The following is a 15,889-nucleotide window of genomic DNA, read 5'->3' on the forward strand; positions in this document are numbered from 1 at the left end:
GTGCTGGATGCAGTGGATGGAAACTGACAGTGGCTAATACCTATGTCTTCTTGCCCAGGCCAGTGAAAGACGTGTTCACCTCATCGTGTCCCGCCGGGTTCGGCGGAGCCCTGACATCTTTCAGGAAGCCAGCTGGAACAGCAATGGCAGCTGGTCCCCAGGGCCAGGGGAGAGGAGCAACACTCCCAAGGTGAGGCCTCTAGGGCAGGTCCCCTGCTCCTGCAAGGAGCTATTTCTTGCTTGCTTTAACATTTCTAAGTGTCATCTCGGGACTTTTTTACTTAAACAGACACTTTGACTTGTAAAACTAAAAGCCCAAAGTCCCATATTTAAGACTTGAAGAGATAACAGGTGTCTCCCATCCAAGCAGGAGAGAGGAAGGCGCAGGAAGGTTTTGAAACCTGATCATGTAGACCTCATACAGGGACCTGATTTCTAGCCTAAGCCAAAAGAAATGTCATGTTTTGGCCAAGAGTCATCTTTTTTAAGGACTGTATTTTATTCACTTTGAAATGTAGCAAACAGTTTGCTTAGTTTCTGGCTTTTGAATTTTTCAGTCTGCCTAGAAATCAATGATTTCCCGGCTACTTTTAGTTTTTGTTTGTGTTTGCTGAAGGGCCTAGGAAGATAATTTAAACACTTGAAGCTCATGTAACATTACGGAGTGTTGGGGATTGGGGCAAACCAGAGAGCACATGTTATATGGCATTCAATCCAGAAAACTCTAAAACACTGTGGATCTGTGGGTGGAATTCCTTCTTCAGGCCACCAGTTTGCAGCCTCTCTTTAAATGAAGTGACGCAGCCCAATTTGTACTTCTCTCTGTGGCTTCTGTTAGATGCAATGCCTTAACCTCTTCATTTAGATGTGTGTTTAAGCAACACAGACTTTGTTTAGTCCAAATTAAGAGTCCTATGGCTTTAGCTTGGCATCCTGTTGTGATGCTAATGAGCTTCTTTCAGTCATTTCTCCTGAGTTCTGGTTTCATGGCATCACTTGTAACTAAAAAAAATTCTTAAAGGTAGCTCATTCTTCTTGCAACAGAGAGTAGGGAATGCCCTTTTCTTTCCACGTCAATCTATATGTTGGTTGGAATAGCTTACAAATTTGAGTTTTTGAGTAATACATACAGAAACAATATCAAATTTTTTATTTTGGAACCTCTCTGCTGTATGCTGTGTTAATTACAGAGCCTACAAGGTTATACACCCTTCCAGGTTCTCCAGCCAGCCAAGCCTCATAAATCCATAAATTACATGTTTATTTACAATAAGGAGTCTAGACAGACCAAATATATCCCACTAAAACATTTTATAGATAAGGACTCGCTGATGTCTTTTTGCTAGTAAATGCTTAATGTTTAAATTTAACTGATCATCTTTATTAATGGAAAACTAGTTCATTAACTTAATTGAAGTTTTTATCCAATTAACTAATTTTAGTTGAATTAACTAGAATATGTCATATTCTAAGTCATCAAATTATGGAAAAGGTAGCCTCCATCTGCACTGTGGTTTTATAATTCCTTCCACCTCCTCATCATGAAAGAGTGGGGAGGATCTGATCACATTTCTGCTGCAACCCTCTGTCATGTGTCTTAATTCCTGGAAACATACAAATTGACTTAGTGGGAATTGTAATTATTTCCATTTTAACTTATATTCTATCTGCCTTCTGAAATAGCCTCACAAAAAAGTAACATATTTAAAATAAAACTAAGACATATATGATTCTTTGATGATTTCAGTTTTTATATTCTTACTAAAATTTTGTTTTGGTTTAGGAAACTAGGTAGCTTTTTAAAAATAAGAGCTTAAACAATTCAAAGAAATACCAAAGAAGACAAAGCAGGATTTGTGGGACAGAAAACTTTTAGCCAATTAAAAAAGTCAAGGAATGATAGGCATCAAATTTTGCATGGTTTACCTCTGTGGGGAGGAAAGGACTATGAGCAGAAAGAGTCATAGAGGGACTAAGTGCACATGGAATGCTTATTTCTGATGTAGGGTTTTGAGGTACATGGGTAGGTCATTCTGTTATTCTTTATGCTTTGTTACTTGTCTAAAATGTTTTATTCTAAATATCCAAAGCAAATATTCTAAAATAGAAATAGTCTTATAGTTTGAGAAATATTCAGGTACCCATCGTGTTTTTAATTAGCTTAAACTATTTTATCATAAATTATGTTTTTAAACATCAAGGAACATTGTAAGGTGTCCAAAGTAGGGTGAGGAGAATGGAGAGAAAAGATAGAAAAGTCATCTCTATCATACATAACTGTCCTCCTCTCCAGCCAAAGTCAGGTAACCCCGGGTGTGAAGCTTTCACAGATTATTTCTTTTTTTTTTTTTCCATTGCTGACATTGGTCTCATTCTGGTTGAGAAAGCAAATGGTCATGAACATTGGTTCATGAGACACAGAACACATGCATACACGTCGTATTTGTGGTATTTCAGCCACTGCATCCAGCCCCTCAGTGCACAACTAAACATCACTTGCTCACCGCAGGCAAGGCTGTCTGGTAAGTACTGAGCAGGTGTGAAAGAAGACTCTATAAAATATGATTACTTTTTTTAACTTAGAAAAGTTTCTGATACTCATAAATGACAGTGTTTCTGAAATGCTGACTCACTACTATCAGGAATAAATGACTCACTTGCGAACTTTTGAGTGCAGTTCACTCTGTGTACTTAAGATTCCTCCATGGTCAGGCGCAGTGGCTCATGCTTGTAATCCCAGCACTTTGAGAGGCCAAGGCACTTGGAGCCAGGAGTTTGAGACCAGCCTGAGCAATAAAGCAAGGCTTTGTCTCCACCAAAAATATTTTAGAAACGTATTTTTCTAATGGTCTCTAATCTGTTCCTTCCTCCATTTTTACTCGTTCCTTTTGAAATGTAAACTTTATCTGAGTTAACCTATAGAATTTGGGACAATGTAACCCTATTATGGTTGGGGTGAATAAGTTGAGGGTTCTTTCCATGTGTCTTTCTCTGTGATTTCAAGAACCACCGTTATATTTATGCACTTTTCATAATTTATGCAGTTTTGGTAGTTTTTGCATTTAGAAAACGGAAACCCACTTTGCATTTTCTACATTCAAAAACTACTAGAGTTGTAAATTCATGTGCCATGTTTTTCTGTCTGTGCTTTCAGCCCCTCCATCCTACAATTACTTGTCATGAGAAGGTGGTAAATATCCAAAAAGACCCCGGCGAATCTCTCGGCATGACCGTCGCAGGGGGAGCGTCACATAGAGAATGGGATTTGCCTATCTATGTCATCAGTGTTGAGCCTGGAGGAGTCATAAGCAGAGATGGAAGAATAAAAACAGGTAAAAAGTAAAGGGATGTTAAAGGCACTGGGGTGGCAGAGTATTACGAGAAATTAGTAGCTTGTTGTGTTAGGTGACTCTTTTCAAAATTAGTGAGAGAATGTGGGAGTGATCAGCCAGGACTTTTGTTACCCATTGCCCTTGACTGGTTTGAGTATAGATACTAGACCAGGTTCTACTCTTCTTAGTTGCAGGCCAACTTGCCTGCAAGTAAAGGTGGACTCTCCAAACAGTTCCAGGAATTAATAGAGAACTGCTAAAGTTATGAGCAAGTTGCCTCTATTAAATGGCATAATTTAGTTCCATTCATTCTACATGGTTCTTTGGTGGGTTGATCCAGTGGTGAAACTGATTCATGAATTAGTCCATTATGTGGATTAGATGGAAAAACTCATTTGATAGATTTGATTCAATGAATACTCATTAAGTGAAAATATCATGCTAGATACTTTCCCAGGGTGAAAAGTATTTCACTACTTTAAGCTCATATGTTCTGGGCTACTTTGAATAAATAAAGGAAGGTGATATCAAATTTGCCTCTACAAATATGTATCCTTAATAATATTGTCAGTTCATATAAGAGGGTAGCTCAGATGGATGAGGATTTATGCCATTTAAAAGTCCAGATTCAAGAGATAAATTGAAGTTTCCCAAGTACAGTTGCTGAGCCTGAGGAGCCATAGGGGGATGGTATATTAAGAGATTTAGCTGGCTGAAAGATGCTTCTTTTGGGTCAGAAAGGACTCAGGGCCTTTCTCTTTTTTCTCCTCCTATCTTTTTTGCTCTTGCTGTGGTTATTCTGTATAAGAAAGATAAGCAAAATGGGACAGAAAGAAACAGGATGAAGATAAAAGAATAGAAAATGGAAATAGGAGAGATGTATGTTTTAATTTCTCTTTTCTGCAAAACACTTGGGTGGAGAATGATGAGGCCAAACAAAGTGGCTTGTTAACAAATGACTTGTTAACAGAACATGAGCTAGAGGATTATATGATCTGTATGGAAATGATCTTGCACATAGTAGGTGCTTAACCAGTAGTAGCTATTTTCACCTTGGCAATGAAAATGTTGTTCTTTCTGCTTCTTTAAGAGTGCAGCTCCAAGACTCCTCTGCCAGACACTCTCATGGGTAGTTTCTTTTCATTCAATCCATATTTACTGGATGTCTACTACATGCCTGGCTCTGTGCAAATGCTGGAGCTTTTGCCAGATCCTCCTACTTTATGCTAAAAACAAGAAACAAAAGAGTGAAAAAGTAGGTTTTCTTTGATTAAATAGTGAACAAGACTAATTTTCCTCTCTCTCTTCCTTCCTTCCTTCCTTCAGCAAGAGCCAAACACCGATAGGTGTGCTTTAGAAAACCCCAAACAAGTCTTAACAGCACCTTGGAATGCACACACTGTTTACCATTTGCTATGTGAGCACCCAGCCTCCCGTCAACAAAGAAAACCTTTACCCTCTGCCTCTCTGCGTCCCAGTCAGCCCCTACCCCCTTGCACTTTAAGCAGAAGTCATGTTTGTGCTCTCACTCAAGATAGCTTCTGCTTCTCTGGTCATCAGGTGACATTTTGTTGAATGTGGATGGGGTCGAACTGACAGAGGTTAGCCGGAGTGAGGCAGTGGCATTATTGAAAAGAACATCATCCTCGATAGTACTCAAAGCTTTGGAAGTTAAACAGTATGAGCCCCAGGAAGACTGCAGCAGCCCAGCAGCACTGGACTCCAACCACAACATGGCCCCACGCAGTGACTGGTCCCCATCCTGGGTCATGTGGCTGGAATTACCACGGTAAGTCCCAATGCAACATCCCTGTAGGGGCGTGGGAGGAAATGATTACATTTCTTAAACCACTCTTTCACTCTCTAGGGCTGATTCATGGCACTAGCATCTTAATGAGACCCAGTCTTGATTATGGGACTGTGAAATAATTCTCTCTTCCCATTTGTAACTGAAAATGCATGCGGGCATTCTAGGGCAAGGATGAAAGCCTGAATGTGGAAACACTGTTTGGCGTTCAGGTTGCAGAGCTTACAGGACTGCCATGTACAGCTGTGTAGGTTGTTCATGCAGCATGGAACTCCACAGACAGGCAGAGGGGGCAGAGACCCAGCCTGTGTTTACACCCCCTGGAGCTGAGCTGCACCACCTAGGAGAAGGTTCACCTTTGCCTGATCTGCTAGTGGCAGCCCTGGAACCTTGCAGAGAGGCTGACTGCCTTCTGTGGCTTTATTTTATTTTATTTTATTTTATTTTATTTTTATATAGAGTCTTGCTCTGTCACCCAGGCTAGAGTGCAGTGGTGCGATCTCGGCTCACTGCAACCTAAGCCTCCTGGGTTCAAATGATTCTCCTGCCTCAGCCTCCCCGAGTAGCTGGGACTATAGGCACACACCACCACACCCAGCTCATTTTTGTATTTTTAATAGAGATGGGGTTTCACCATGTTGCCCAGGCTGGTCTCAAACTCCTGACTTCAAGCAATCTGCCTGCCTCGGCCTTGCAAAGTGCTGGGATTACAGGTGTGAGCCACCGTGTCCGGCCAGTTTTGTCTTTTGAGTGGCCTTGGCTGCACATAAAACCATGCACCAGAACACTTTGCCTTTGCTAAGATGTTTAAGCACCTTTTATTTGGAGACAATTCTTAGATCGTCTCTCCTTAGTGCCTGCTCCTGAGAAGTTCTTGTGTAAAACTTCAGGAAGTAGCTGGGTTGTCATGTACTTGTCTCACTTAATTACTTCAAGGAAGAATTTGGGGTTAGCCTTACAAAATGGCTAGATAAGAACTATTCAAAGAACAGACAAGTTCGTGTTTGCTCACCTGCATTAGAGCATAAACTATTGGCCTTCAGATGATCATCTTGTTAATTCCAATGTGTGAATAATGCTAAATATTAGCATCACTGAAGAGATACTAGCATAGAACTAAATACGGAAAAATGAAAGTGAGACATTTAGTTTTAGTACATTTTTCTTGAGGGTGGGGATAATTTTCTCTCTCTTTTTACATTTCAAGTGAGTTTTTTAAGAAAAACAAAACCCTGCCTCAAATGCAAAATGAACTAGATTGCTTTTTGAGCCTTCACTAGTTGATAAATTGTTTTCTAAAGCAGTACATTTTCAAAAGTCCTTAAACAGTTAAAATCTGAGCACTGAGTCCGTTTAAAACCCTTTGGACATTTTAGAACTGAGCCTGAGTGAAAGTAGAGAGTATTACTTTAAAGTTTTATTTTTAAAAATCTTTCTGAAACTAGGATCTATTAAAATCGTTTTGTTTTTTGTGTTTGAAAGCTGTTCTGTCATATAATCAAAGTCCCTCATTATTCATTTATGTAAGAGAGGACAATGTGAGGTGCTTTTTGCTCCAAATACAACCAAGTGAATGTCTTTCTTCCCCTCTACATTTTGTCATTTGCCCTTGGGCGTGGTACTGCTCTGCTTTTGCTAGAAGTAGAGTCTGGGCTGGGTATGGTGGCTCATGCCTGTAATCCCAGCAGTTTGGGAGGCTGAGGTGGATGGATCAGTTGAGACCAGGAGTTCAAGACCAGCCTGGCCAACATGGCAATACCCTGTCTCTACTAAAAATTCAAAAAATTAACCAGGCATGGTGGCACACGCCTATAGTCCCAGCTCCTCAGGAGGCTGAGGCATGAGAATTGCTTGAAGCCAGGAGCCAGAGGTTGCAGTGAGCTGAGATCGTGCCACTGCACTCCAACCTGGGTGACAGAGTGAGACTCTGTCTGGAAAAAAAAAAAAGAAGAAGAAGAAGAAGTAGAGTCTGCACTTTGCTCATTTCCTCTAAATGGACAGTGGTAAGGAAGCATGATGTCCTGGCATAGACAACACTGATTTTCAGAATCCTGGAGATTCCTAGTTTCTTTCATTCCATCCTCTCCCTATAGCAATAGAATAAACATGGTAGAAAATTCAGAGTGCACCAAAGAGTGTAAAGAGAACAAAAAGTAAGTCTCCTTCCCTTCAGATCCATTCAATAGAGGTGATCACCATTATCAATTTTTTGTGTACTGTAAGTCAGAGGCTGGCAAGCTTTTTCTGAAAAGGGCCTGATAGTTTAGGCTTTGAGGGCCACACGGTCTCTGTGGCAATTACTCATTTCTGCTGTTATGGTGTGAGACAGCCACAGGCAATACGTGAATGAATGGGGAAGGCTGTGTTCCATTCATTCCAATAAAATTTTACTTATAAAATGAGGTGTTGTGCTGGGCTGTAATTTGCTCACCCCTGGCCTGTGTTTATATGTACACACATACACACAAACACAATGGTAGCATATACACTCCTATATACCATGCATTTTATTTAAAAACAAATCTGATGTTTTGGGTATCATGATAGGCATTGCACCATCGTCGTATCCACTGCCAATTAGGAACTGGTTAAATACATTATGGTACATCTAAACAGCCATGCACCGGGTTGCCTGAGTAGCATCTTATTGTATCACACTTCATTCCTATAGGACTACATAGGCATTGCATCACTGCTAAGTAGCACTGAATGGTGTGAAATGTGAGGCTCATGTCATTTCTTTCCCTCCATATGTGGCTTGGTCTTTTTACTTAACATTCAAAATAACTTCTATTATTTTGTTGCTGCTTTTTAGGAACTCTAGATATTTGTTTCTTTGATATATTTTATATTACATATATTTAATATTCTAGGATCCTCTTCAACTCTTTTTTCTCCATTTTATTTTCTTGACTTTTAATTTTTATTTTAGGTTCAGGGGTACATGTGCAGGTTTGTTATATAGGTAAATTCATGTCACAGGGGTTTGTTGTACAGATGAGTTCAGCACCCAGGTACTAAGCCTAGTACTCATGAGTTATTTTTTCTGATCCTCTTCCTCCTTCCATCCTCCACTCTCAAGTCGGCCCTGGTGTCTCTTGTCCCCCTTACTGTGTCCGTGAGTTCTTATCATTTAGTTCCCACTTATAAGTGAGAACATGAGGTATTTGGTTTTCTGTTCCTGAGTTAGTTTGCTAAGGATAATGGCCTCCAGATCCAACCATATTCCCACAAAAGACATGATCTTGTTCTTCTTTATGACTGCATAGTAATCCATGGTATATATGTACCACATTTCCTTTATCCAGTCTACCACTGATGGGCATTTAGGTTGATTCTGTGTCTTTGCGATTGTAAATAGTGCTGCATGTTTTCCTGGCTTATTTGCATCTGTCCTTCAATGCTCACTGTGTTTTCAATATTATTTCTGTTCCTTTGCAACCACTTTCATTGCTGTGGTGTTTTTATTTTTCTCTTCTACTTTTTTATTCTATTCCATTGGCTTATCTCTTCTGTTGTCTCATCTTCCTTGAAGTCCTATCTCTGCATTGAGCTCTTGTTCATAGAGCAGTTGCTTCAGAAATATTTTAAATTCATAGTAATATGGTTGGTTATAAATTTTATTTTTTGTAGTAGCACTTCATTTCTGTGGCAGCATTTTTCTGGTGAGTCCTATCTGCTGGAGGTTTATAACATGGGGAAAGAACAGTGCCATATTCCAGATAGTAGAAATTTCTCCTTATGGCACCAGGCAATGAGTGTGTTTATTTGTCCCCAGCTGACTAAGCCCAGCCTGGCTGGGCACAATCCATAGTCTCTCTTACTCCACTCACACACTGGCCAACTGCAGCCCCTACCTGTGTGTTATCTCGGATTCTCATTGGCTTACCCATGCCTTTATTTTCTGCCAATCTGGGCCCAGGGAAGCCTGCTAGCAGCCAGCCCTCTTGTGTCTGGCGTTCCCATGTAGAATGGGTGTTTTGCCCATTAGAGTGGCCATTTGCTAAGACCTCAAGGCTCTATTGGCTTGGTCTATCCTCTCCAGCTGTGAGTTTCTTCTCTTCCATCTTTTCCTCTTTGACTGCCTTTGGCACCTCTCCCTCATATATGGTGACACTTCGTTTTGTTTAAGATGGAATTTGCATTTCTGTTTCCAAGGCTCCTACTTGCTTTTATAGTAATGTTTTAAAGCAGAAGAGGAAACACAGGCTTCACTCTGCCATTTTGAAACTAGAAGTGTGTCCTCCTGGTATTTCTCAGAAGTCATCAATAATCAGTCATGCCCCTAGATCAGGCTTCAGATAGTCCCAGGGTATGAGCCTCTTTCAGTTTTCATGGGAGGAGGCATCTGCTCCCGTCTCTAATCTCGACTCCTCAGAGCCTCGAGGACACCAGTTTCTCCCTGACTGATGCAATACCACTGGCTTAAATGTCTCTAGCCATTTAGCATGAATATCATTCACTCTAAGAATTTCAGGCCATTTGTCATATCTCAGCAAAATCATGTTACTTGAATTCATAGAGTTAAGCTGCAAATGGATATTTTTGAATCCACAGAAATTTCCCTCCAAGTTACAAATCTACTTGGCCAAATATTTTTCCCTTTCACTTAACAAATTTCGAGGAAATTCTAATTTCCCAATGTGTGATCCAGCCAATTAGCTAAGGTGCTCTACCAATGAAGAAAAATGATATAACCTGTCAGCAGGTCTAGAAACAGGAAATCCATTGTAATTATGTCCTTAAGTGCGATACGACACAGAGTATACATGAAGAAGGTAGCATTGGTAAGCTGTGCTTGTTCTGAACTAATCGAGGAGACAGTAAAAGTAGGCTATGAAGGACAATGCAAATGTGCATTGTTGTGTGAATTGTGTGCCAAGAGTGACCCCTGGGTAACAGCTCCAGACATTGTCTCTCAGCTATACAAATTATCAGCTGCCATTCAGTTGGAAGTGATTCAGGAAATACTGAAGGCTTTCTGCTTCATTCTTTGTTGGCTCTCAGGGCCCACATTCCACATCTGGAAGTCTTTCCAAACATGCTCTCATCTGGACTAGTATGGTAGTAATACACATTAACTCATTTCTCCTCTTGCCTTAGAATTTTAACCTTTTACTCTCCTGAAACTCATAAAACATCTTAATGAAGATTGTTTATATTGAATAGCAAGGAAACAGATCTCATGTCTTCTCCTTTTAAAGTCAAAGAACTTTCATATTTTTACTATAAGACAGGGACACTATCAGGTGCATTCACATTATGCAGTAATAATAAAAGAGGCAGCTGTGGCTATTACTTATAAAGCCCTTTCTATGTGTCAGGCATTTTTGTGAGAGCTTTATGTGTTCTTTGCATTTTTCACTCATTTAAAACTCACATTAACTCTGTGATTTTGGTACTAATGGCATCCTCACATTAAAGGTAGAAAGCTAACGCACAGAGTGGTTCTCTTGTCCAAGGTTACGTGGCCAGTTAATAGGCAGAGCTGAAATTTGAACCAGGCTCTCTGGTCTTAGAGTCTATGGCTTTACCGTGATGCAATGGAAGTTTTGTGAGCACCCTCAAGAGGATGCTAAGCCTACACTTGGCTTTAATAATGTGAGCTATATAATTTGTTTTCTCTCTACTGTAAAGCAAGTTTAGGAGTCTGAATGAAGCAGACTTTTGTCATTCACTGGGCTGGTTTGGGAATTTAGAAATTCGTTGGAGGCCAGGTGTGTTGGATCACTCCTATAATCTCAGCACTTTGGGAAGCCAAGGCAGGCAGATCACCTGAGTTCAGGAGTTCGAGACCAACCTGGCCAACATGGTGAACCCCCATCTCTACTAAAAATACAAAAAATTAGCCGGGAGTGGTGGTGCATGTCTGTAGTTACAGCTACTCAGGATGTTGAGGCAGAAGAATTGCTTGAGCCCAGTAGGCAGAGGCAGTGAGCCGAGATCATGCCACTGCACTCTAGCCTGGGTGACAGAGTGAGACTCTGTCTAAAATAAATAAAAAGAAAAGATGTTGGAGTAATGGAGTAAATGATGATATCTTCATCTGGCTGGAGGATATAGTCAAATAGAGGAGTAGGAATACCAATTATTTTCACAGTTGTGCTCCATAACAACCACAAAACCTCAATAGCATGTGACAATAAGAATATATTTTGCTCACGAGTCTGTGGGGTTCAGCTGATCCAGGCTAGGGCTGACAGATCTTGGCTGGCTCACTCATGCATTTGCACTCTGCTCTGCATTTAGGTGGTTGCTAATCTTGGTTGGTCATGCTTGCATGTCTAGGGTTTGACTGGCCATGGCAAGCATTCGACTGATGAGCTCATGGATGAGGCCAGAATCAGAGTAGGAGGGCACTGCAAAGTTGTGTGATAAAGAACATAGATACCAAGAGTGAGTGAGGAATTAGAGCCATTAATGCAATTATTCTGCAATATTAAGGAAGAATGAAGATATATTTGTTGTTCTGGACATGTTGTGTTTTAGATACCAGTGGGATGTCCAAGTTTAATAAACATGTCTGGGACGGCAATTCCTAAAGCCTTTTGTCTCAAGATTGTTATACATTTTTTAAAAGATACTGATAATCCCAAAGAGCTTTTGTTTATGTAGGTTATATCTAATAAAATTACCCTATCATAAATTAATCTGAGAAATTTATTGTCATTTAAAATAAACCTATTTTATGTTAGCATAAATCATCTTTTATGAGAAAATGTTTTAAAAAAACTCAGAGGAATGGCATTATTTTACATTTTTTGCAAAGCTTCTTAATGTTTGGCTCAAGAGAAGATAACTAGATGCTCTTATTTGCTCCCGCATTCCGTCTGTTGCTATATCACCTATCATGTGGCCTCTGGAAAATGCCACTGTATACTCATAAGAAAACAAGAATAAAAAAGGCCACTAATGTCTTAGTGTTATTACAAAAATGTTTTTTTTACCTTCAGACACCCTGAAAGGCACACCGTTTGGAAACCACACTTTGGAGAAAAGTATAAGCTAAAAATTGATTTGGGGCTGGGTGCAGTGGCTCATGCCTGTAATCCCAGGATTTTGGGAGGCTGAAGTGGGAGAATCGCTTGAGCCCAGGAGTTTGAGACCAGTGCCTGGGCAACATAATGAGACCCTATATCTGCTAAAACATATTTTAATTTTAAAGATAGATTTGGGCAGGATCAATATGTAGGTAGTACAGTGTAGGGGCTCCGTAAAATATTGGGGTCCATTGAGAAGAGGATTGAGGAAAGGAGAGCCCTTGAAGGAGACTGAGAAGAAATCACCAATGAAAGAACAGAACAATATTTGCTGGATTTGGCCTAATGGGGTATAGTCAGAGGCTTAAGCAGGAGAAGTTTTAAGAAAATATTGAGCAGTAAAGGAGTGGATGCAGATGGAACTTTTCAGAGAAAAAAGAAAGGGTAAATCCTTAGTGTAGAGGGTGACACATGGGCCAGGAAGGCAGAGAAGGGCACTGTTTTTAAAAAAGTCAGTATTTCAGTCACCCTCTTCCATGGCCTCCACCCAAACTTGTCGTCTCCTAGAACCACTCCCCCTTTGAAATCATAAAGTCAGATGTTGTGAATACAGACTTCTGCCATCTAGTCCATAGACCCTTCGGGTTCATAGACCCCTTTACCTTTTCCCTCAACCTCTTCCTTCTGTCTTCACCTCCATCCTAACGCTGTTGGGGTCCACGGACAATCGCATCAACCATCTTTTTCTTTTTTTTGGAGTCATTATTTTCCACTTTCTTACTCCATCACCCTTCTGGACTATCTGGCAAAATTACAACCCCCTGGATTGTCCAATTATGTACATTTTCTCCAAGCCTACAACTCAGTCTCAGAACACTGCTGGGGAAAATCAAACAACAGATACCCTTTAAACCTGTGGTCACCACCTTCAGGTGGGCCCACAGTGCCGCTCCTGTATCCTTTGACATTGTTTATCAGCTGTCTTCTGTCATTCTCTACAGCAGCAGTGTCCCACATACTCTGAGCAACTTAAACCTCCAGCAGCTCTACCGACCCCTTTCCCCCCAGCAAATACCTGCACTTCCTACATGAGAAGGACATGTTACAGTCCTTCTCTTGCTGTGTTTCTTTGTGGGATTTTCTTGTCCTCCTGGTTCTTATCTGTATCATTACCCATAGTTACTACCCCAAAATCTCCTTTGCAAGACCTTTCATTCCATCTGGACTGGATGTCCACTTTGGTCTAGGTGGTTGGGAAAGACCTCTAAAGAGATGACATTTAGTTCATGACCTGAATAACAGGAAGTAACAAATCTAGCTGCTATGAATGGCGCCTTCGTTACCTTTCTGCCTTCATACCTCTTGCTTTGTGTAAGTCCATATCCAGCCTTTCCTGTTTGCCTCCGGGCACCATGAAGGAGGAGTCCCTTCTCCTGTCCACTGCACTGCTCTGAAGTTTCCCCTCCTGCGCCTTCTCAAAGATCATCCCTCCTCCCTTTCTGTGCTCTTCCTTCTCTGCTGGCTGTATTTTCTCACCTGTTCAGTAGGTTCAAGTTTCTGCTCTGTTAAAGAATCATAAGCTTCTCTGAGTCTTCCAGCTTTTTCTTTCTTCTAACAAGTGAATATCTTGAAGTGATTGTCACTGTATCCACTTCTCCCTTTATTCACTCCTCAACTCACCACATCTTGCTTCTCTCCCCTTCCCACTCTTGCCACAAAATCACACTCTTTAATATCATCACCACAGGCCTGTTTATGGATTCGTAGAGTGGACATGTTACAGTCCTTCTCTTGCTGTGTTTCTTTGTGGGATTTTCTTGTCCTCCTGGTTTTTATCTGTATCATTACCCATAGTTACTACCCCAAAATCTCCTTTGCAAGACCTTTCATTCCATCTGGACTGGATGTCCACTTTGTTCTAGGTGGTTGGGAAAGATCTCTAAAGAGATGACATTTAGTTCATAACCTGAATAACAGGAAGTAGCTGGCAGTGGAAGCACAGCAGAGAATTCTGGCAGAGCAGTTAAACAAAAGCCCACAGGTGGGAGCGAACGTGGCATGGTCCAGGAATGGCAAAAAGGACTGTGTGTCCAGAACCTGTGGTTGGGGGAGAAGTCTGAGAGATCAGAGTAGAGAGGGACCTGGCTGGGTAGAGAGAGAAGCGTCTGGGGGAAGAAGCCAACAGGGGTCTCACAGTATTGCCAGGTGAAGCTGGACACCGCGACCTTGTAGCAGCATTGAACTTCATGATTGTGTTACTTTGGAGTTCAGTTTGGAATGTTTTCCATGCCCTTATTATGGTCTCTAGTTCTGTTTTATAAGATAATAAATTTTGGATCTTTCCTCTGATTGACTTACTGAAGAATAGCCAGCATGTCCTTGGGCACTGACTGGCTCAATCTTTTAAAACTATTAAGGCTCAGTTGTCACCTAGAATTAATACAGTAGGAAAACTTGCCAAGGAAATGTCAACTGTAACTTTCAATAATACAGAATACACAACTGGAGGTGTTTTCCATGCATGTTTCAAACACTGTAGCACAGGAGGGACAGCATAGACAAGCCTGGGAGTGGATCCCAGGACATCTTGTCCTGGTTTCCTTACTCACTGCTTTTCTGTCATGACTTAGGTTCATGAGACACCTGGCCCTGTCACCAGTTAGCTGAAAGCACACATTATTTCATCCTCCTATAGTGCTGCTTCTTGTGATAAGTCCCTTGTAGTATTCTGTTTTTTATTATATTTCAAAAGTCCAGGCTCTCTCTGCTTGAAATACTCTGTGCTTCACATTTTCTGGCTACCTCTTGTTATTCAGGTCATGGACTAAATGTTACCTCTTTAGAGGTCTTTCCCAACCATCTAGGAAAAGTAGGCATCCAGTCCAGATGGAGTCAAAAATCTGTTGGAATGGGGCACTGAGTCCATGAGAGGTGAGGATCAGAGTGGAGTGCTAGAAAAGGAGACTTTGGGGATAGTTAACTCATGGCAATGATATAGATAAGCACCATATGGATGAGAAAAATGCTCAAATTTACCTGAGAGAATTTTTAGTTTTTATTTCTTCTTTCTTTTCTTTTCTTTCTTTCTCCCTTCCCTTCCCTCTCTTTCCCTTTCCCTTCTTTTTTGAGACAGGGTCTCACTCTGTTGCCCAGGCTGAAGTGCAGTGGCACAGTCTTGGTTCACTGCAGCCTCAACCTCCCAGGCTCAAGTCATCCTCCAGTCTCAGCCCCCAATGTAGCTGGGATTACAGGTGCCCGCCACCACACCTGGTTAGTTTTTGTGTTTTTGGTAGAGACAGGGTTTTGCCATGTTGGTCAGTCTAGTCTGGAACTCCTAGGCTCAAGTGATCTGCCTGCCTCAGCCTCCCAAAGTGCTGGGATTAAAGGTGTGAGCCACCTTGCCTGGCCAAGAATTTTTAATTCTATACTCCTGTTTAGGCGCATCATAGTCTAAAGCTTTCTTCCTTAATAACTTTTAAAAGAAACCTGTAATATTTCTTTTGTATGTTTTACTTCTTTAAAAATTATTCAGAGCAATGGGCAATAGACCAGTGCTAATCCACAAACTGTATTATTGGTCTGCAATAAGCACAGAAATTGTTTAGAAACTTTTATAGCAATTTGACATTGCTACATCATTCAAATATAATCAGTAAACTCTTGTTGAAGGGGATGCTGTTGAACTCGCAAGGTGAGTTTTATGTTGTGCAATCTGCATCCCAGTAGGGGATCACTGTATCATGCACAGTAGGACCCCACATTAAAACCTA

General features: G+C 40.9%; 1 protein-coding gene across 6 annotated transcripts in view; it reads left to right on the forward strand.

Annotated features, from left to right (window-relative positions):
- Window positions 1-15,889, forward strand: part of LNX1 (ligand of numb-protein X 1) — a 182,605-nt gene that overhangs the window by 160,604 nt on the left and 6,112 nt on the right. For all 6 annotated transcript variants that reach the window (XM_033214660.1, XM_033214659.1, XM_033214658.1 and 3 more), the window contains 3 exons: window positions 59-190; window positions 3,155-3,332; window positions 4,893-5,121. In XM_033214660.1, coding sequence (XP_033070551.1) covers window positions 59-190; window positions 3,155-3,332; window positions 4,893-5,121 — 539 coding nt within the window. The remainder of the gene's footprint in view (window positions 1-58; window positions 191-3,154; window positions 3,333-4,892; window positions 5,122-15,889) is intronic.

The sequence above is a fragment of the Trachypithecus francoisi genome, unplaced genomic scaffold (genome assembly GCF_009764315.1).
Source record: "Trachypithecus francoisi isolate TF-2019V2 unplaced genomic scaffold, Tfra_2.0 Lachesis_group1, whole genome shotgun sequence".
NCBI lineage: Eukaryota > Metazoa > Chordata > Mammalia > Primates > Cercopithecidae > Trachypithecus > Trachypithecus francoisi.